Consider the following 23,787-nt stretch of genomic DNA (forward strand, 5'->3'; position numbering starts at 1 on the left):
AAGCACTAAAGAGTAAAAGCTTCATTAAAACATTGAGAAAACTTTGAAAAATATCAAGAAGAGTTGGATCACAAGTAAGACTTCAGTGTTGCTTTGACTCTCAATGTTCTTTCAAACAAAACAATATCAGGCTTAAAGGTAGTAAGAAGGTGAATTGAATCATTTGGTTACCACTGTAAAACAGTGAATTTTAAAATTAACTTGAATATGATAATTCAAAGACAATCTGTGACGGTACATTCCAGGTGTCAAATCAGTTGTGCATGGCAGGTATTTTGCGAGCCAAAGGTGATGGAAAAGTTAATAATCTATCTTCACCTCGAATATACAGATAGTTGCTTCTGCTGTGAATGATATTATTTATAATTTTTTAATATCTACAGATTGACTGTTGTCAAACCTGGTTAAAATGTATAACTACCAGAAATAGTTTTGGGTGAAGATGAAAATAAAGAGTGTGAATAAAAGAACAGTTTGACTTCTTTCCTGGAATCCTTTAGGACACAAGCTTTTGGATAATCTGCTTTTGATGGCCGGTAAAGGTTTGACTTTCTGAATAAACATACTGAAGTTAAGGCTAACTGACTGTAAACCAAAACAAAGAAATAGAGGATTGCCAGTCTTAATTTGTTATCTTCAGTATACTACATCTTTTATCATTTGAAGCCTCACACATGAAAAATATGAAAATAGTCTTTACTACTACAGATTCTTTGTAATCTGTGATGTGATGACTGAAATCTGTTTAATAAGTAACAACTACTATTTAAATATGCAAAAATAAAAGTGGTTTATACAACATTACACAAATCCAAGAGCACAAACATACTTACATTTTTGCTTTATTTAACCTACAGTTACAGTAGGTTTACATGTTTTGGAAACCTGCATCTTAGTTTTAAAACATCCACACACCAGCGAACATTTTTCTTGTTCATAAATTAGACCCAATGTAAAAACTATTAAGTTTTAGGAACTCTAGTTGGTTAGAGCTACAACTGTACTAAAATAAAGTTTAGATCCACTGTTATGGGACACCAACAAATCTATATGAATATAAGTTTTGACACACTCATTTTTCCTTTTCAGTCTGTGTCAAAACTTGTACCCTTATAGATTTGTTGTTGTTCCATAAAAGTAGATTTATACCTTATTTTAGAGTACTTATACAAAGGATTGTATATTTACCTATTATAACTATACCTCTTTTAACTGTACTATTATAATTAAAATAAAAGCATTCAGCCCTTTTAATCCGTTATTAATACATTCCAAAACCTATCCAAAAAAATACAAAAGCAAGTTAACTGATCATATAAAGTATCAAATTATTCATGCTGTATATTTAGCTTTACAAAACAAAAATACAGAGGCTATTATATTCACCTTAATATAAGAGTTCACCTTACTTCAAACCTTAAATCTCTGTTGTAGAAAAGATATTTACCTATAAAATTAACAAAGAAAACTGTCACTAATCTGCACAATCATTAACATTCATGTCACTACATCTACAAACATCCTTCATACTCCTGACCCTGTACAACTACTACTAAACTATATGGTCATTAACATTCAGGTCTCACTTTATCTACAAACATCCTTTAAATTCATGTCTCTGTTAACCTGCTACTAAATTACATAGTCCTAAATCATTAACATTCATGTCACTATATCTACAAACACCCTTTACATTCATTATTATTAAAAACTATACAACTAAACATCAATTACACTTTGTTACTAAACACTCCCATATCCTCTATCTCTGTGACTAGAACTCAGAGAATGTGAAGTTCCTATGATGCAAGTTGTCTCAAACATTAACCACATCCTCTTACTTTGTAACTAATACTTAAAAGTGTGACGTATCCACCAAAACGAAAGGATTCCCCATATCCTCTTTCTCTGCTAAGTCTGTGTCACTAACTACACAGGTGAAACACAATAATACAAGTGAATATCAAATCATGAAAACTGTGTAAATACTAATTATTTTTAATAACAATAATAGTAAATGAAAATTAACAATATTGAACATTAAATAGTTAAAAGTCACATTTATTGAAGAACAAGTACATGTTACTTATTTCAATTATCACTATAGCTAAATCAAATATATTCAAAATATGTGAATAAACACCATTTAATTTTCTACAGAACAAACACTGCTGAACCATAAACATTTAAAGATTAATTTTTTTAAAGGAATATTGTTCTTTACCACATTTAACAAATCATTCAGCTGTATGAATATAACATAAGTTTACTAAATTTTGTTAAATTCAGCAAATCCTCTCTTTAACAAAACCTTTTGAAATATGTTTGCTGTCATCTCTCACTTGTTTAAATACAAGTTTATTCTATTTATCTGCAATTTAGTTTACCATAATAATTTCAGTCTTAAAAGACTGTACCAGTTTACATAAAAAGATAAGTTTAACATGCTTAGTCCAGAACTAAAAATGTTGATAATTTAAACTTAAGTCAATCAATGTTGGTCTTGCCAATCCCCAAACACCTCCTGTGATGCATACACCATGTACAAAAATCCATCTTCATCTTTTTCTTTCTCGTACAGTTCTCCCATAAGCACAGACACGGCAGCCATGCTGCGCTGGTTCTCAAGCAGGAAAAAGGCTTGGTTAGGATGAAGCTGTAGCCGGCGTCTGTAGTGGAAACAAAAAGATATGGTGGCCATGAGAATTTAGTTCAAAACTAACAAAAACATTGATTAAAGTACATTTGAAATTTGCCTTTTTGTTTTTCTTGTAAAGTAAAGAACCTCCAGAATAAATAAACATTAAGAAGAAGTTGTTAGAAAGGCTGTGCTGTTTCATTAGCAGGAATAAACACTTTAGATTACATAGTACTTTGTTTCTTTGGCTAAAAAAGATTGTCACTGAGATAATGAAGCTTTTGATCTAATATCATACTTTTCTTATCTTTGTAAGCTACTAAGATTTTTAAACTATTTCTTTTAACCTTTCCTTCCACTGTAACAAGCAGGAACACTCTAGCATCTTTTACAATCGTGGTATCTCTGTGGTGCTGTCATTTGAGTAAAACCACAACTGGTGGATGTAGCTCCACAATTTGAGGTTAATTTTATTGATATATTTCTACTGTTACACATTATACCTTAAATATATATTCAGTATTATAGTATCTATCATACAAGTTGGAGGATTTGTAATGAGGTGGTAAAATGAATTTAATATGTCCATGTTTAAAATCTGTTGCTCATTTTTTCTGTTTGGTGTTTTTGTGTACATCAGGAAATTGTGGTGCCAGGTAAAGAAAATATATCTCCTTTAAATACTGAAAAAGAATTAAAAATTAAGTTCCTAATTTAATTTTTTGGTGAATAATTAAAAATTTTCAGCAACCACCCCTCAAATTTAATTATTTACCAAAAGTGTTAACTTATCTGAGCAATTCTCTCATAACAGACTACAGACAAGAAAAATAAGAAGTTCTACAAGCTTAATTTTTTTGTTTTTATGCCCAAAAAATGCATTTTTTTGTTACAAAAATACCAAAAAATATTTTCCTGTATTTCTTATGTTAATTTTTGCACCATTTCAGTCTGATTTTTGTTTTTTTTACTTTTAGTTCTTGTGGGAAAAACAAAAACTGCTACAACCTTATTAAGCACCACATAACGTTTTGCCTTTGCTTTACCCAAGATCCTTCCTCTGCTATTGTGTATCAAAGCCCAAAACTGAGTGATATTGCAATTTTAACTTCTAAAAAAAATCTTATTTCCTGTAACTTGATTCAAAAAATAATCATTATTACACTTAAAAATACTGAAATGTTAAATTAAAAATATACTTAAACAATTTCATGAATAGATAAAAACTATTCAAAACGTAAACACTTTATGCCAAAAATATGAACAGTTTTAAAAGTACTGACCTTATTATTTTCACCAGTTCACCTACAGTCACATGGTCTGGAACCAAAAATTTGGTTCTATCCAACACTGGTAGCTGCTTTTCTCCATAGAATCTTTCAATAATCACCTAGTATAATTGACATAAAACGTTTCAGTTCTGTATTTTTCATTAAAATAAGGATAGTACTAAGCAGTTCTAGCATTATCTTTTACTTCACACTGGAAAAATGTGATAATAAAAACAATTCTCAATTTGATTGACATTATTTCTACCAATCATGAATAAGATTTTTGAACAAATATTTAGTATAAAGTAATTACTCTTCAGATACACCTACCTGGTGAGAGCATGATAAGCAACTTGTGATTACTGACATTATTTTAGCCATAGCATAGCAGCTCAAAGAATGGCTTTGAGTTTAATCCATGATGACGAGAAAACTTACTTGTAGAAAAAATTATTTTTGTAAAAATGGCTGGTATGGATAAAGAAAGTACTATGTAGAGGAGCGAACAATGTTTCGACCTTTCTCTTCCCACAACTGTTGTTGTTACATATATAACTGGCATTGAGTTTGTTTTTCCAAGTACAAACTTTTACCTCATAGCTCAATCTCTTACTTGATTTGAGGATTCCCTCTTGTTTCTCATGAAATAATTTGTATACTTTATCTAAATATTAATGAGAACTCAATTTATCAACAGGATAGTTAACTAAGACTTAACAAATTAGTAGTTATTGAATATATTGTACTATTTTATAAATGCCAAATTTTAAAATAAAAACACAAGAATAAAAATATCAAACAATTAAATTTACAGTAGACAAAACAGACATTGCAGTATACATGAAAATATGGCTTCAACATGACTACCAACTTGTTCTGTATAACCAACCCAAACTCACTTCACCTTTACAGGAACAAGTATAATTACTTGTAGGATAAAATAATTCTTAAATTATTGTCTTTCTTTTATACTTTACCAAAAGAATAGTCCACACATTTCACTTAAGAGCTGGGCACCTAATTCGATGTAATCAATTAAACATAAGCATCAACTATTGAAAATCAGTGTTTCTAATTATTACCATTTTCAATTATTCCAACTATCAAAGTCTTACAAACATAACAAATTACTTTAATGACCCTAAAATTTAATCTCTAATTCCTCTCATCACTCAGCTTTACATGTCCTGTACAGTACAATTCTACTTTTCACTGTTCAACATCTATTTTCTATATATAATCCCCAGTAGTAAATAGTGGGAATACCAGATGTATTTATGGTATATTGTGCTTACATATATGCATCATCTGCAACAAACAAAATCATCAACTAACAAGCAATTTCGTGCATGAAGACATGCTTCACAAAACCCGATGAAGCTTACATGGTGTTTTCAAGGGTCTATGATAAACAACATTTACAGTGAAAAAAAAGAAAGAAAAAATATTGTTGAAAACATAAATAAATTTAAATACTGCAATACAAGTAGTACAAAGTTAAAGGTCTTTAGACTAATAATAAAATACTCGAATAGCATAAACAAAGAACATAATTTTTTCAATAAATATACTAATTATAGCTGGCTCACAATTAAAACAATTTTGACCAAAAGAATCTCAATTATAAATTTGCTTTAACATACAGACCTTCGCTTAGAATAAAAAAAAAACAACAACATAAAAATAAACTTGTTCGATGTCAGAAAACTGAGTTGGCTGTATTGCTGTTGCTTTAGTATTTACAGTTACTACTCAGTAATTGAATAATTTTTCACTAGTTATGAATTTTTGGTTTTGAATTTCGTGTGTAAAACTAAACAAAAGTGATCTGCGCTAGTCGTTCCTAATTTAGCAGTGTAAAACTTCAGGGAAGGCAGTTAGTCATCACCATCCACTACCAACTCTGAGGCTACTCTTTTATTACCAATGAATAGTGGAATTGACCATCACATTATAATGCCCCCACAGCTGAATGGGTGACCATGTTTGGTGCAATGGAGATTCAAAACCTGCAACCCTAAGATTACAAGTCAAGTGCCCAACCACCTGGCCATGTCGGGCCCCATTAGTTATGAATAAGCCACATCTGAATACCTGCTTTAACCCTATCATGAAGTTACGTCATTAAGTTTGGTACCAAATTGTAGATTATAATTCAAAATTTCATATTAGAAAATTATATAATTTTTAATTTAAAATTAAATATTTAAGGAACACACCTAAACATCAATTTTTGTGTGTCACGTGGTGTGCTGAATGCAGCACTGGTTGAAATTAGATGTTTATGTCAAAATACAAAAAGTATAGTTTTGTATAAATTAGGAACTGAAACTTCCAATATTTAAAAGCTAGAATATAAGATAAAAACCTATCATTTCTATATGATTAGATATCACTAATTTACTGAATCAAACACCATGTTCCCCCCTCTCCTCCTCTGACTTTAGGAAACAGTCCCTTATATACACTTAATTCTATATTTGGCATGTGAATAATCAACTGAAGGCTCAGAATACCCAACACATCATTTCCCAGACTTTTTCAAATAAAATGCATTGTTTCTTTCTTTGTGCCAGTAAGTTGAGTATTTAGTTTGTTTGAAATTTCATTTTTTTTACCCACACACAACCCCTTTACTGAACTTAATAAATTATAATGGATTTCTATGGTAGCAATACTGCAATTTATTATTTTTTGATTATTCAAATGTATATACATAAAACCTGAAAACAAATTATTTTGTGTCACATTTTCCACCTGTAAAATTTCTTAAGGCTTAGCAACCTAAGACAAGCAGTAACTGCAACAGTTATAAATAGAAGAGAGAAATGTTTACTTAACTCTTTTATTTACTGTTCTTTATTTTAGGAAAAATAAGTTTAAAATCTTATTTGTATAGTTTTTTTTAATTTCGCACAAAGATACTCGAAGGCTATCTGAACTAGCTGTCCCTAATTTAGCAGTGTAAGACTAGAGGGAAGGCAGCTAGTCATCACTACCCACCATAATATTTTATATTATACTAGTCCACTATAACATGGCCAAGACAAGTCACTTTGTAAAGACGAAAGGTCAGTTTTATATTCTTGGATATGGTAACATTACTGCACATGTGCTTCACCATTTTAACTTCTATCTTAGCTAGCAATGGCTGAAAGGTCAATAAAATAAAATAATAAATACATGTAATGAAAGATGTTATGATATTTAAGCTACTTAGATTAAACATTTGTGTTTTACAGTTATAATATGTAGGCATTTTAGAATGAAAAGATCATAGTTTATATTTCTTTCATGACTTTTTATGGTAGTTATGAGGACATTCAAATCTATTGTACACGTAGAGATAAATAATTTTTTTCTTCTAAAATGTTTGATAATAATTATCTGCATGTTACAGAGATTTCACATGCAAAATTTTAAAATTTTCTCAAGCATAAAAGTATTATTAATCTTAAAATGGAAATTATTATGCATATTGATTAGTCAACATTCTGAAATAAAAAAATTGAAAAAATCTTTAATTAAAATATCTTAATATTAATTTTAAAAACCTGATATTTTGTGCATGAAAACTTTGTAACATTTACCAATAACATACATAATTTTGTAAACATATGCATATAATATCAAAAATCATAGTACAATTTCTTTTGTGGATACCTTGTTGGTTAAAAACTGGGTGGATACTACCCAACTTGTAATGAAACTGTTAATTTGTTTTTTAGAATTTTATGAAAAGCTACACCAGGGCTATCTGCACTAGTTGTCCCTAATTTAGCTGTGTAAGACTAGAAGGAAGGCAGCTTGTTATCACTACCCACCACCAACTCTTGGGCTACTTGTTTACCAGTGAATAGTGGGATTTATCACCACACTATAATGCCCCTACAGCTGAAAAGGCGAGCAAGTTTAGTGTGACTGGGATACAAACCTGCAACCCTCAGATTACAAGTCAAGTGCCCTAACCACCTAGCCATACTGGACTGAAGTTAATTTAATAGCTTGAAGATGAAGAAACTATTGTAAAGTAAACAAATAACTGAATTTTAACTAAGTTTTCTAATGAGACAGCCATTATTTGAAACCCATGGAAAAATCTAGTGCAAGATATGAAAAACTTAACTGTTTAACCATACTAAACTTTTATTATAAATATATCTCATAAGACACACGAACAATACACTTACAGGAACTTTGGTTGGATGCTGTTTGCGGATTTCTTCAACATCTTGTTTTCTTTGAGCTGAAAAATTAAAAATATTTTCACATCTTTAATGTACCAAAAAAAAACAAAAAAACATTTAGATATACAAAGAGATGCATAAGCATATAGAATTATACTCTCTGTACAGATGAGTTCAAGAAATTGAAGCATTGTGTGTTTATAAACAATGGATTAGAAAAGTCAAGAAATATCTTTAAAATAAAGATATGTTATTTGCTTATAGATCCCTTTCTTATTCTACTTTTTAAGTAATTGATTTGTCCAGAAAGTAGATGCTAGTATGATATATCTGTATAAGGTTATTAAGTTAAAAAGTTTAGGGTTTATACTAATTAAATACACACACACACATATATACATGTACTGTATAACCTCAAAAGTTGTATATGTAATGATCAGGATGGGATGTAACTGCTTGAGCCTTAAATTTGGATAGCTCAACAAATCAGATCATTGTCTCAGAGGATCAGTGTGACCCAACAATAGTGGGTTCTAGCACTGGTCAGGGAAAATTTTTTAACACCTTAATATGTTGTATCTCAGAACAGCTGGCATCATGGGTATTAACACTTTTATTGATTTGATTAAGCAGAGAACAACGTTTCAACGTTCCTAGGTCATCCTTAGGTTAAAAAAGAGAACCTGTTAACTTGAAGATGAAGGTCAAAACATTGTTCTTTGCTTATCAATAAAAATGTTAATACCCATACCAGCCATTCCAAATATTTTTATTTCAAGTGGATTTCTCATCAAGACCTTGATATCTTGTTATAATACTAATAAGTGTTTATAACAATATACAAGGGAAAAAGACAGAAAGCTATGCATAAAAATTAAAAATATATAATTTAACTTCATATCACTGTACCTATTCAATTAAATTTTCAAGGAAATCAAATTCTCTAAACAAACAATGTAACTAACTAAACCATTTCACAGGTTTGTAACTTGAACATTTCTAGATTCTTCACACTGACATGTAGAAAGACAGAATCTACAGGAACATTATAAACCCTCCATAAAAATGTATAGAGCTGCATCACATACTCCACATCTGTGCTTCAGGAAAAAAAAATCAAAAACTCTCTTCTTTACACATTTACTAACATGTTGATATCTTTCCTCCCGTAATGAGATAAATTATATACAGTGCTCTAAACAATTTATCATTAGACTTGTAAAACATTACAATAAAATTTTTCTTTTTTAAATTCAAGATTCCTTTAAATGCAACTAAGGAATCTGTTTCAGATGCCACATTAACACAAAACTGTATGTATATCATGCACAAAATTCTGTACAAGGGTAACAATTGAAACACTTTGTAGACCTTATATTCATATTTTTAACACACATAATAACAACATTTCTAATACTTCACATTATGCAACTACTATCAATACCAGTTCTTTGCTTTCTATGTCAGTTTCTTACCATCTTTCTAATGACAGTTCATGAAGACAATTAGCTGGGTTTTGGTAAGAACAGCTGTATGCCAGCCAGAACCATGAACAGGTAAGTAGAACTGGAATGGGTTGGCAGTACCTACAGTCTTGTTTGCTGTCACCAGCCATTAGCCACATAAATGCAACTGTTGTTTAACCATGCATCTACATATGATTTAAAATCCCAATACAATTTTTTTACCATTGATATACAATCATCAGAAGGCTTCACATCTTAGTGACAGTCACATCTAAATTTTTGTGATTTTTCTGATGTTAGTGCTTTTTTACACAAATTAGTAAGCTTTTTCTAAATTCCTATACCGCAAGTTAATACATTTACAGTCCTCAAAACAAAAATTGTTAATTATAATTACAAAACTGTGACATAAATGTCAAAATAAGTTCAAATTTTATATTGATTAAAATAAACACACACATATATATATATATGCTTTAAATAAGAGTATTAATTTCTATATTAATTGTAAACATTTACACATTGTCTAACAAAAAATATTAGAAATATATAGTTGTATGTATAAATAAGATGTACAAGATGCACCTTGAATTAACCGTTAATCAAACACCATCACCTTTGCTTCTAAAACTAAAGTATAACATGAAAAGTAAATATAGCTAGTACATATTAAAGTAAGAAGTTCAGTAATTATGTTGCAGTTGCATTAAGTAGAGGTTTAACCTTCAAACAGCAGGAATTTGTAGGTAGCAGCTCACCATAGTCATACAAAATTGGGAAAAAAAGTTTCTTAAACATAATATTTAGCCTTTTTTTATGATGTTTAAACAAAATATGAAAGAAAATTAAAAGAAAAGCATAATAAAGACTTATTTATTACAAGTTCAAATGTTTTTAGGGTATGAAAATCATGAAAACATTCTCTAGTACACAGTGCTACTCTACATTCTTTACACCAGATAGTCACCATATTTCACTTCTTTTCTTTTCTTGTTGTATGCATCATATGTGGCATTGTCTTTGTTCACTTTTTTTAGCTTCTGAGGATGGAATGCTTTCTAAAAAGTGCAGAGCAAATGCTTCTTTTCCAACAAGTCTATCAGGAACAGTAAGGCTATATCTTCCTGCAAAAGGTTTTGTCACCCTTCCATACCTTACCAATAACTGGTAAATCACACTGTAACTAAACTGCCTCAATGACGGCTTCTTGTCAGCTTTTAAAAGATACATTATCAGAATTCAAAACTGAGATACAAATTAGATGAGAAAAAAAAAAGTTTCTTGTACCATTTCACACATTTACAAAGGCAATCAATTTGTCTAATTTGTATGTCACTTTTGTCAACTAGCCTCATGTCAATAGTATAATCAAAATCCATATCAGGTTTGGTTATCAGTTGTATAGTTTTGTAATCATCCTTTCCACTGTATTTCATTTCACCTTTATATACTGTACTAAGCAAAGTAACAGGACATTTGTTTTTCCATTGAAGTTCTAAAATATTCCTTGCTTCTTGATCTCAACATCTCTCTTCTTCAGAGGTGCAACTTCAGGAATGTTCTTCTGATTAGTTTTAACTGTTCCACAGAAAGCCATTCTTATTTTCAAAGATAAAGTTGCATCATTCACGACCTGTATAATAATTATCATTATATATGACCTTTTCCAAGGTAGTATTTCATCAATTACTTGACAACTGATCCTGAAAATCCTAATCAGGGATCTTTGGGGTCATCTACATCCTTTGTAGAATAGATAATCATATACTAAAGATTTTTATTCCAAATCTATGGTGCTTGCTTGTAAAGTATTGCTTGAAAATAATGTGACCCTTGAAAAGAACCAAAAACTGATAACTACATTTTGAAATGGAAAAAGATTCTTTAGCTTTATTCTTCACTATTTTAAACACTCCTCATAAACTTTTCCATAATCAATTGATTGCATCCAATTCTTTGTTATTTGGAAAGTGCAAATATCTAAGGATTTCCCTGAAGTGATCAAGTATTGTATTTTGGAAAAATTGGTGTTTCTGTAAGGGGATCATTTTTCAAATAATCAACCAACACATGCTATTTTGCATGTGGCATAAGCATCACCAGTGCAAAAAAAGTGAACATGTCTCCAATAATTGCATTTTGCCATTTCTTACTTCATGAAATACAGGGATTATTACTTTCACTTTCTTCAGAAAGTAAGGATTTACAAAACTCATAATATCTTTCCATTTCCCATACAATATGACTCATTATACTTTGATCAAACACAGCCATAAAAAAAAATCATATTCTTTAGATTTATCCATATGCCTAAATTTATCAGTGGGTCAAATGTTTCTGCTATCAAAATAGTGACATCTTACCCATTGGGAACCAATGGATTCTGATTTGCTATCTAAATCACATTCAGAGCTTGAAAAATTAAAATTTGATGATGACGAAAAATCTGACGCGTTTTCTTCTTCCTTGGAATAATTATCACATGCTAATATTTCAATTTTAACTTTTGATGAAAAACGTTTTTGCTTCATTCTCTTAGCTGACACAACCTTCCTTCCCTGCTCCATGACTTACACCGAGAAAATGACTCAAATGCAATGCTTTGATTGGATATGGTCACTACAGTGTTAAGGGGTTTCCAAATAATGTTTTTAGCCTGTATCATCAATTGATGATAGCTGCTGTTTAAGGGTTAATAATATTATTTATTTTTGCATACATATGGTTTGTACAGACTAATGGTAAAAAATTCCACAGTCAAACAGTTATTTTTTTCAAGAACACAATTTACTGATTTTAACAGGATGTAAACTGACCAAGCTTAGATAACTAATTACATTCTATAAAACATGTAGCAGCTGTACAAATGATTTTTCAGCAACAGAAACACTTGAGTTACTGACAAAACTACTGTTCAAGAAAAAAATATGGAACAAGCTGTTAAAATAAATACTAAATAACCACACATTTCTTAACAATGTACTAATCAGCAAACTTAAAACTTTTTCAAACTTCAGTGTAATAACAAGTGATAAAACCTTAGAGGCACTGTGCTGTCCAGAAGTGAAACCAAAACCAAATATTTACTGAACTTATTACCTCAACTCAAATGTCATTAGAACAAGTCAACTTGTAACTTAGTGAATGCTGAACATATATCACAACATTTCATCATGCCAAATAAGTGAGCCAAGCAATGACTCACACTCATATTTTTACATGTATTAATAATTGTGATACACCATAAGGTTTTTTACATAAATACATTCCATTATTTATGTTTTTCCAGTTTACTGTAATAAGTTCACCTAATAATTTTTTCAAGAACTGGAAACATAGTGGGCCCATGAAACCTTTATATTTTGACAAGGTGCAAGTTTTGTCATACAATAACACATACCCACATTTGAGTGATATTTAAAACAATAATTTCTATGAATAATTTTATTTGTTGTCAAAAGTGTTGTCATATACAGCTAAATAATTAGTAAAATTCGTTAATTAATTATTAGATTCATCAATTAATCATGTTCAACTAATCAATTATTCTCATGAGACTATACTTAGATAGTTGGGAACACTAATTTTAAATTGATGAATTAAAGAAATCCTATGCTCTCTGCTCATTTGGTGTACATGTCATGACCTGTTACAGGTAACATTAAAAGGTGAAACAACTTTATTATCAATTTATGTTAAACTATTTGCCATTAAAACACAGTTTTAAAATTTAAACTTTTATATTACTTAAATTTTAAATCCCTGATTTCAAAAGGAAATATTTAAATGTTCAACCTTTGTGCTATGTAACAACTGCCCCCTATTATTTTTCCTTTTCCAAATTTTGGCATTTCATAAGAAAAAGTTTAATCAATTAGAAACACAAATCATAGACACAAATAAAATTAAAATAGAAATATGTGTAAATCAAAAATGTAAAGAAATGTGTGGAACCAAAATGGAAAGATTATATATTTCCAAGCCAACAACTAAAACCCTGTGAAAATAAAACAAAATAGGTAAGAAATAATGTCTGAATTACTTTCTCAAGCTAAAAAATTCTTATTTTGACTACACTAAAACTGGTAAGTACTATAGGCATTGTATTAACATTTATAGGTTAAGAACATAATGCAGACACTATTCCCAACCAAGTTTATTTACTTTTGTTTCTCGAGTCCCTTGCTGTAGGCTTGAACTTATAATCTTTGTATTTCTATTCAAACTGTTTCTGCACTTTTATAATAATCTCTGTTTCTCTTTTTAAATTAACAGTTTGAAATATCTTGTTTATTGAGCTTTAATTTCATTTAGGGAGAATAAATTTTAAGCTACATATGTGCATATGCATTCCACTGACTGTTAGATGATTTTCAACAGTTCACTGATGCATTGAATTTTTACCACTCAACTATTATTTATTGAACCAGGTGGTTTTGTACAAACACATTTAACAAGTGAAGTATGAGCATCAGAAGAATATATCATCACACCCAAGAACAGAGAAATTTACTGTGATAATTATCTACTATTACAAAACTCACTTAAATAGTTGTAGAAACAAATGTAAAGAGAAAGTACAATAACAAACAAGAAAAGTGAAGAACAGCAAACTTAAGAAATACTGAATCCTCAATGTAACTGTTTTCAATTAATGCACAATAAGTTACACAGTTTATTTTCCAGACACTGTTACAAACACACGTGCCATTTATTCTAATAAAACAAAGCACTTCTGATGCTTAAATGGCTTTAAAGAGCTTATGTTGCCAATGAGGAAGAACTTTTAGAAAGTGGAAATCTCAGCTTTCAAGAACGAACTTAGAACTAGTTCTACAACTTTTACAGTAATTTGTTTGGTAGCTGTACATAGAATCTGGCACACTATACCATACCCAGCCATTTTTACTGTAGGCTTTGGTACTTGAATGGTTTAGAAGAGAAATTTAGCCAGTAGCAGTAAAAAACCTGATAGAAATATTTCTTCCTCTTTCAGGAATCAATACAAAATAGTCCTATGACTTACATGGGAGCTTTTTAGTAGGTATGCCCAGATTTGAATAAAATATTCATAGCCATTTTTTTTATGTAGGCTTATGAAAAAATGAATAATATGAAGATCAAATGGATGAAATTTGTCTAACAATTATAAAGTCAACTTCTTTGTTAATATCAATATTTTAGCAGTCTCAGCCACTGAGATAGGTCTTAAGTGTTGTTTCAAGAACAAGTCTGCTTTTTAAGATGGTTTTCTCCCATATGTTCCTTTATAATTTTTGTGAAACTCCTGGAAAAACACTCTCATAGTTCATGATTGAAAGTCTAGAATATGAAGACTGAATCTCCTACCTCCTCTAACTGCTTAGATATAAATATATTTGTTCCATCCACCAGTGGGGCTTTCCAATGTTACCATTGCTTTGAACAAATTTATCAAGACCACGAGCCCTTATCTAACAGGCATTTTATAACCAATAAAGAGCAAATTTTCAAGTAACAGAATCTCATTATGGTTATTTCTTTTTGGGAGCATTTGTAGCCATTTTGCTTCCTGTGGCTTGTATATGATACTTATAAATCATATCCAATATTTAACAGAATTTTTACTAACCTATTTATAATTTAGATAGAAAGCTAATAAAATTAAAGTAGTTTTGAAACATTCTATTCTTGTGTTTGATATATTTTTGTATTTTAAAATGAATATGAAATATCTTCAAAATTTTATTTAAAGTACTTTAACACAAAAGTGAGGCTTAGTACAAATATAGCTTACATACACAAAGGTTAAGTATGTCATGCAATTAACTTGTGGTATTGATTTTATTTCTTTTCTTGTATGAATATGAAATACAGCAATAAAACCATGAAATTAAACAAAACCAATGTAAAAAGATTAACATTTAAAACTCTATAAATATACAAGACCATTACTATAGCAAAATGATCCATTCAAAAATGAAAAAGTGTACTGGTCATGTGATGTTTAAATTTTCACTGTATATCTGTACTTGGTTACAGTTAGTGTTAGGATAGAGAATATACATCTTTTTGTTTATTTTTACTCTTAGCATAAAAATCACCTACTTTTTTGTTGTTGTTTTTTACGTTTAGCACAAAGTTATGCAATGGGCTGTCTGTGCTGTACCTGCAACAAGTATTAAAACAAAGTGTCCATCCAGCACTTCAAGTTTACAGCCATGCTACAGTGCCACTAATGGGCAAACCACCCTGCACTCAGATTAACTCGGTAGAGTTTAGAAACTCATAGACAAATATTAATAAAAATACATTAGTTTAAAAAAAAAAACAATTTTGCATACATGAACTTATAATGCTTACTAAAAGCTTGCCACATTTCTGTGAAAATACATGTATTAAATTCATAATTATAGTAAACATTATTATGTACAGATTAACACACTGACTCCATTTGCTCTAAAAATACATGAAATATTTGCAAACTATACACCGTACACAGGATACTCCCATTGAACTGCAGAGGTAGACCATACCCTATACTGCAAATCAGCAGTCAGTGGGTTAATTAACAGGTATGGGGTTGGCCCAATACCACTTACATAGGGTTAATCACAAATAATAATGAGATATCATAACAGAAACACTTCAATACTATGGTTGTTTAAATAACTGAAAACAGTAGATTTATTATTTTCATGACAATTAATTTAATCAAAACTTCAAATAATTGATTATTTTACACCACACTATTTGATGTCATTGACACAATATGTAATTATTTATGCAAGTTAACTTCCAAATCTATTCTCATGTGATGACTGATATCATCACATAGTACAATTACAAGTAACATTCATGTAACAGAAGTATGAGAATTTTATTAATTTTATATCCGAAAGAAATGTCTCATAATAACACAGCCAAAATAATGCTCAAAACATGTCTCACAATGCCATATCTACTGTCTTACCTGCCTCTTAAAAACACAAGATAATCCTCTAAATATTTTGTGGACTCTCAAATTGTCACTAAAAGTATCCTGTCCCATCTAAATAATAGGCAACTAAACAGTTATAAACTACAACCTGTTTTATATGACAAATCATCCACTTTGCGCAAGGAGTTAGGTTTAAGACACTTGTATTACATTATTACTATCTGGATTTGCATTTCTTTTTCATCCTTATTACTGATGGATTTCAGGTTGTAATGATGTAATTAAGCTACAAGTGCTGTTAAGTAAATAAATTAGATAATAAAGAAAAGGGTTAAAAAGACAATTCAAAAAAGTATCATAAAAAAAGGTTTTGGGAAACAGTTAAGTCAATTATTGAAACTATATAAATAAACTGAAATAATAATTACGTTGCTATTGATACAGTTTTATAATCAATGGTTTTCCATTGTTTTTCCAACATCTGCTATTAAACTCTACTGTTCTGTTTGTCCTTTTTATTATAATTTTTTCTTTATGCATCTGTATGTATTTTTTGTTTTACTTTTTACCTGTGTGTAATTTTCTGTTTTTCTTTTTTCAAATTGTCATTTCTTACATTGTCTTTATTACCACCACTACTCTAAAACATCAACATTCTTTATCCCATCATAAATTTTATGACTGATAGATTTTGCCAAAAAATCTCACCTTGTTTAATTCTAGCAAAACACAATACTAAATAAGCTACATAGTTTAAAGTCTTTTACTGACAACAGACATTTGTCAAGTCACTTTTCTAAAAGATTATTTTTAAGAGAAAAAAAATGAAACAAACATATGGCTTCTCAAGACAGCTAGGTATGGGTATTAACACTTTAACTACAATAAAGTGAAGAACAAAATTTTAACCTTCTTATATGTCCAAGGACTTTTTCAGGACCAACTTACATAAACAGCTGATTTTCCATGAGTTCTAGTACCGAAAAACTTGTTTACAAAATTCTCTGGCTCCTTGAATTTTCATGATGTGTGCAAATCTTGCTTAAATAGCTAGGACTGTTGTGTAATTAATTGTGGATATGGAAAAACATTCGTTCTCTTTTCATTTAAAAGATAACTCCACCTAGAGGATTTAAATGTAAATATTTCATATTTATCAACCATTTTCTTTTCAATTGTGGTTTAGCTTGTATTTTGTGTAATGAATGTCTAATAACAATGCAGTAAATGTAGAATTATCTTGATGTAAATGTGAGGGAACAGAAATGACAAGACTACAAAATACAATGTTTTTATTTTGCAATGCACAAAAAAAATTAAAAATGCCAATACTTGCAACAATTAATCTTGACAAAATTAATTCTATCCTGTCATCATACTGTTTGCTTTTGTTTAATACTGTACTTTTGTTAATCAAATTGATCATTTACCTTTAATAACATGTGGAAAGTAAGGGACAATCTGGTCCTTCAAAGCTGTCACTGCACACTCAATCTTGAAAAATTAAATTGATACTTTTTATTAAATCATCAACTCCCTTCTTAAAGCACTTGCAAAAGACCCAACTTTTCTTTTCCAAATCATGAACTCGTGTCCATCCATGCTATGAATTTCAAAATACAACACAAAGAACATGGAAGTCTTTATCCTATCTGTAGGACAGTCTTCAAAATGTTCAGTAAGGTTACCTCTTACATTTCTTTTCTCAAGAGAAATCTCTAGATTCTACACTAACTCTATACAATAACCCTTTTATCCCATAAATAATCCTATTAGCCAGCATTTAAACTATTTTCAGAAAGTCAGTATCTTTTCTTTGATAAGAAAACGAAACTTGTACACAGTATTCCAAGCGAGACCTAATTTATATAGAAAAATAATTACTGCTTCCAAATTTATGAACATCACATCTACAAATACACCCCAACATTCTATTAGCTTTACCTCCAGCACTAGATCATTCCTACCATGGCTTAGATGACTTATCCATCACTGTGTCGACTTTTTCCTTCAGTTATGGTAATGAAGATGTTCACACATATTTTAAACATGCAATTCAAATTACAGTATGTTCTACCTTACACTTACTGTTATAAGTTATTTGCAAATAATAGTCCAACTTCCAAGTTCATCTAAGTCATTCTCTACTACCTCAACAGTTTCAAATATTAAAAAATTTCTGCCATCAGCAAATCTGATCACACTCCATAAATAACCTTTTCTTGTCCTTATCCAATCACCTTACAATCCAATTAAATCATCTCTCCAAACCTTACTTGTGTGAGTTTGTTAGACATTTTCTGGGTGACACCTTATCAGAAATTTCTTGAAAGGTTAAATACACCAGGCCTTCCATCATATAGATAACAATTTCAAAAGAATTACCACATTAGTAATCCATGTTGGGTATCTTTACCAATATCACCATTTGATTAAATGACCTACAAAGATTTTATTAAACTCTCTAGAAATATTTCCCAATAAAGGAGTAATAGTGACTGGCCTGAAATTTCAGAGACAGTTATTACTGTTCCCTTTATTCACTATTCAATCATCAAGTGTGCCAGCCCACTGCCTACTGACTCATGAAAAATTAGAACTCCTATATTTAACCTTTGACACCCTTTAATATCCTGTGTGAACTTTGGTTTTGCTACTTCATCTACTTTCAATCTGTTTATCTGTTTTGTACCAAGGGATTACTGTTAGCATGGATAAGGTCAATTCCAATACTTCCCATATAATTCTCAGGGTCAAGAATGTTGTCAACACAATTGTCTCACAATCTTCAACACCAGCATACTTTAAAGGCAAGTCGCTATTTAAACATTTTACTTACCTTAAACATAAAACTAACAGCACAGATTTTGTAAATTAACATTACTGCCAAGGTTTTTTTCCCAAGCCCTTTCTGATATCTTAATAGCTGCTTTAACTGAATCCCTAGCTTTTCTACATATCTATGTTTTCTGATCTACCAGTCAACTTAAAACTTCTTAAACTTGTGCCATTTATCTGTTATTCTTTTAAGTCCTTAGTAAAACAGTTATGTTTTATCTTCCTTGTTATCTTTCTCTTTAAAGGAACATGCTTACATTTAATTAAAACCAATTTAATTTTAAAAATTCCTCAAATATTTCCCACATCACATTTTAGTTCACAGTTCCAATTTAATAAAGATAAAAATCTTGTCTCATGGCTTCCAAATTATTTTTTCAAAAACTGGTAACTAAAGTTTCACTTCTCTTTACCTCAAAACAAAGCAAAATATAAAAACTATTTATGCAGTGATCATTCTTTTATAAATGTTCCTCTAGTACAACTCTTGCAATCATATTCTCATTAGTCATAAATAATAAATATAAAATGGTATTGTTCTTTGTTGACTCCAAAGATACTTGAACAGGTAGCTTTCCATAACTGTTGCATAAGGATTCATACTGGTAACAATCCTATTTGATATACAATTTCTCACTGACCTCATCTATCTTACAAGCTCATCTTTAACATATAACAATTAAAAACTTTCTTTTCTGTTCAGAACAATTTCCTTTGGTTTCATAAAAATTACAGAGTGGGGCAATGTTGTTTAGTGCAAAGGATTAGCAAAGCAAGATGTCTTCCAACTTGTATGAATAACAACCATTAGAGCTGAGTGATTAACCTAATTAATGAATCTACTTGATTATTTATAGATATCAATAATATCAATTAGTGTCACATAAGTGATGAAATATAATACAAATTAATTTTCATACAATGAAGCATGTTTACATGCATAAATAAGGAAAAGGGAATGTATTTGGCATATCTGAATTTTTAAAACACACTTGACAAGCTTCCATATAAAAACTTGTTAAAAACATTATCTCTTTCCACGTGGGAGAGAAGGTGAAGGTAACTCTCTGGACAGGACTGTGACTGGACTGAAGAAAGCAGAGAGTTGTTACAAATGCAGTTCAGTCATACTGGATTAATGTTCTACGAGATATCTTAGGGTTCAGTCTTAGGCCCTTTGCTCTTTTCTAATTTTCATCAATGACACAGAGGAAGGAATTGTCGGCAAATTTCTTCAATCTACCAATGATATTAAGGTCTTCGTATTGGTAGTTGCGAGGAGTATGGATTTTGATCATTTGGTGATTATGGCAAATAAATGGCAGGTATTTTAATTATAATACATGCATGACTTATAGTTTCAATTACAAGTACAATTTTGATGGGAATAACCTTGAGTGTGCATTATGGAAGAAAAAGATACATTAGTGTTTTGGTCAATCAGTCTCTTTTTAGCCTTCCAGACAGTGTTGTTGCCACAGAGAAAGCCAGAATGATTTTGGGTTGTATCTACATCAAGAATGAATATAAGATACAGAAATTCACTGTTTCTTTGTATGGATCTCTTAATACAATACGTCTATAGGGAAATCTTTCCAGGAGGTTTGAACAACATGATTTTCCATGTGTAAATCATATTCTGGCTGTCCAACAAAACTGTATCCTACGTTAAGTGGCTTTGTAAAGCATCAAGCATCTTTGATCTATTCTCTCCAAATCTTTTAATGTCACAGAAATAATCCAAGTTATAAATTATAATTACCTGGACAATGTCAGCGCCATTAAGAATAGTCTGAAAAGTCTTAGAAAAAGTAGGATAATACATAATAAGATCTTGGTTTGATTTTACACAACGGTTTTACATTCTGTTTCCTTCTATTCTACATCTAGTTTAAATCCCTTAAACGTCAAATTACAACCACTGTTACTGTTAAGCCTACCCTAAATATAAAACTACATCCACAAAATGTCATTGGATTAACAAAACTACTATACCAAAACTCCTTCTTTCTTTAAACGATCGTTGCTGGGACATTTCTTTAAACGTTTAGGTAATATTAACAAAAAAATTCACATAACCTTCACAGAATACTGTCAAAAAGTTATGCACTATGAAGATTTTTAATATACATTTACATTTGAAAACCACACTATTGTTGCTTTGTTCCACACGTATCAGCTGGTAACTTCATGACGCATCAAATCTGCGTTGTCTTTTGTAAGATGTTTACATTCTTCTGACACTTATTTTTACAAAAATGCATTCACAAACTTTAGTGAAACTATTCCTCTAAGTATATTTTTAATGGAGAAAATAAATATACAAATTTAATCATAGTTTTTGTAAAGTGAAAATAAGAGAATTACTGAAATAATATGAAAATTAGGGAGAAGTCTCACGAACTGTATTTACCAAGATTTCCGTTTCCGGACAGTTTTAGCTTTGGTTCATTGGCTCTTTCAATTTCAGGCACTAGAGGGCGCTTGCTGTCCTCTTTGAGTGAAATTGATGCACCACAGAATATGAACTTCTTATACGCGATTCGTATTGTGTTGGTTTAAATGTTTCACTGCATTGAAGATGAAAAATTTAGAATCTTTAATACGTTTCTGTGCAACTTGACTGTGGAGAGATTATCAAAGATATTCAGTTAAGTGTTACCAGGATTATGAAAAAGTGAACCATAATTGGGCAAGTTTGATATGCAGCTGCATAATATCTAAAATATTCAAAAACATCTTATGATCTCACCGCCATTGCAAAAACATTAATCACTTTCAACTTCAGGAAACTTATCCTCATTGAGGAGCTTGCAATAGGTCATACGAGTGCAACATGACCAATTTAGCATAGAAAATGAGAATAGAATGTCATCAAAAATGTTTGGCATCTGTTGGCGAATATCTTAGAAAATGCCAAGAAAATTTAAATTACAAGGTGAATATCGTTATGTATAGTTTATCAGTTCTATAGTTTTGTGCACCAGATGGTCCTGTTTATATAAATATTTTTGTCACACAGCATTATTATTAATGAAATGTGTCATAAGGAAATTGTTAGTTCATGTACTCTATAAAGCTTGGTGTTTTAACAAGGAAAAAACTTCTTTTATTGTTACTATTTGATTTCTGAATAACATATAATGGACAAGAGGCAAGTGAGAGGTACCCCAGAACGTGGTTTAGTAAAATTTGTTTATTAGTAGTAAATATTTTAAAATCAGTTGACCAAGGTAGGGCAAGAATTTAAGGTTTGTACTGTTAGTTGTTTCAAATGTAACCAAAATGAATAAGTATAGTTTGGTACGTATGTAAAATGTTAAGTTATATATAAGAAGTGAATATTCTTAAGTTAAAGAATTAATCTTGTGTTTTCTAAAGTATTTTTATCTGACTATGTAACCTTTTGCGTGTGAATATGTATAGTAGTGCATTTTATCACATGTTGGCATGTAAGATGTAAAAATTGCTTCAAAGGACTGACTAGTCATACACTGTTATTATAAACGTTATCAGTGAACTTGTACCTAGTGTAGTTTAGTGTGTTACAACATCTAAGCGTAATTAGGTTATAACTTATAAACTTTCAGTAAGGAAAGTGACATTAACTATCTTCTGCACAGAAGTTATATGCAGAATGTAGAATACGTAGTTTTACAAGCCAGATTTGTACTAAATCTAAAGAACAAAAGAATTTACAGTAGACCTGTCAAATGGTTCAACAGAATGTTTGCTACTTAAGTAGATGTTATTGCTAACTTTAAATGAATTCTTTAAAGGTGAAAAGAATATTTTAACATTTTCCTAAATTATAATTTTAACTCTCCTAACTCTCTCAACAAAATGATATTACATTATTATAACAGTTAATTTTTGTGTTTTATATTTAGTTGTTTCATTTCTAAAATTGGTTATTATTCATAAGTTCATTGTGTACAAAATTGTAATTTAAAACAGTTTAGGAGCTTTTATGAGACATAAACTTTGAAAATAGAAAATAGTTGAATGATATAAGAAAGTTAAACAATGTACAAAACTTTTATCTTTATTTAAAGAAGGAAAAATATACAAGTTAGGAGATAGTGAGTTTAGAACTTGTGTTTTTTATGAAATAATTTTTAACAGAATATTTATAGCCTTCACATTTTATTGTGTTTGGTGAACATTTTCTGTAATATTTGCATTTTATGAATTTTATTATATAACTAGTTTTTGTATGATGCTAATTAACAATAAAATAATTATAATTTTTTAATAGTGTGAGGTACAATGATCGTAATCTTGTAATAGTATGAGGTACAATAACTAATTTTTAATAGCTCGAGATACACAAAATGTGATTCTTTTTAATTATCAAGTTTATTAAAGGGGTTAGTTTTTTTAAGATAACAAAATAATGACAATTTCTGAGATTGTTTTAGAAGACAACTAGTTTATTTGTTCTATACAGTTACAAAAGTATACATTA

At 30.0% G+C, this 23,787-nt stretch overlaps 2 protein-coding genes across 3 annotated transcripts in view; one reads left to right on the forward strand and one right to left on the reverse strand.

Moving 5' to 3' along the window:
- Positions 1-765: 765 nt before the first annotated feature.
- Positions 766-21,539, reverse strand: LOC143257028 (microtubule-associated protein 1 light chain 3 alpha-like). Its single transcript, XM_076515104.1, has 4 exons — positions 21,315-21,539; positions 8,100-8,155; positions 3,922-4,028; positions 766-2,669 (listed from the first exon to the last, which is right to left on the reverse strand). The coding sequence occupies exons 1-4, from the start codon at positions 21,352-21,354 to the stop codon at positions 2,492-2,494; spliced, it is 381 nt and encodes a 126-aa protein (XP_076371219.1). The 5' UTR covers positions 21,355-21,539; the 3' UTR covers positions 766-2,491.
- Positions 21,540-21,840: 301 nt separating this feature from the next.
- LOC143257025 (uncharacterized) overlaps positions 21,841-23,787 on the forward strand; it is a 66,898-nt gene continuing 64,951 nt past the window's right edge. For both annotated transcript variants that reach the window (XM_076515094.1, XM_076515096.1), the window contains exon 1: positions 21,841-22,257. In XM_076515094.1, coding sequence (XP_076371209.1) covers positions 22,233-22,257 — 25 coding nt within the window. In that variant the 5' untranslated portion in view covers positions 21,841-22,232. The remainder of the gene's footprint in view (positions 22,258-23,787) is intronic.

Source organism: Tachypleus tridentatus, chromosome 7 (assembly GCF_004210375.1).
Source record: "Tachypleus tridentatus isolate NWPU-2018 chromosome 7, ASM421037v1, whole genome shotgun sequence".
Taxonomy (NCBI): domain Eukaryota; kingdom Metazoa; phylum Arthropoda; class Merostomata; order Xiphosura; family Limulidae; genus Tachypleus; species Tachypleus tridentatus.

Bases quoted from the DNA above. Each gene is read 5' to 3' on its own strand.
- LOC143257028 (XM_076515104.1), bottom strand. From the start codon at position 21,354: ATGTCCCAGCAACGATCGTTTAAAGAAAGAAGGAGTTTTG. The intron at 8,156-21,314 runs GTATAGTAGTTT...TTAATTTTTCAG, and splicing joins TAAAGAAAGAAGGAGTTTTG to CTCAAAGAAAACAAGATGTT. The intron at 2,670-3,921 runs GTCAGTACTTTT...TTTCCACTACAG, and splicing joins GAACTGGTGAAAATAATAAG to ACGCCGGCTACAGCTTCATC.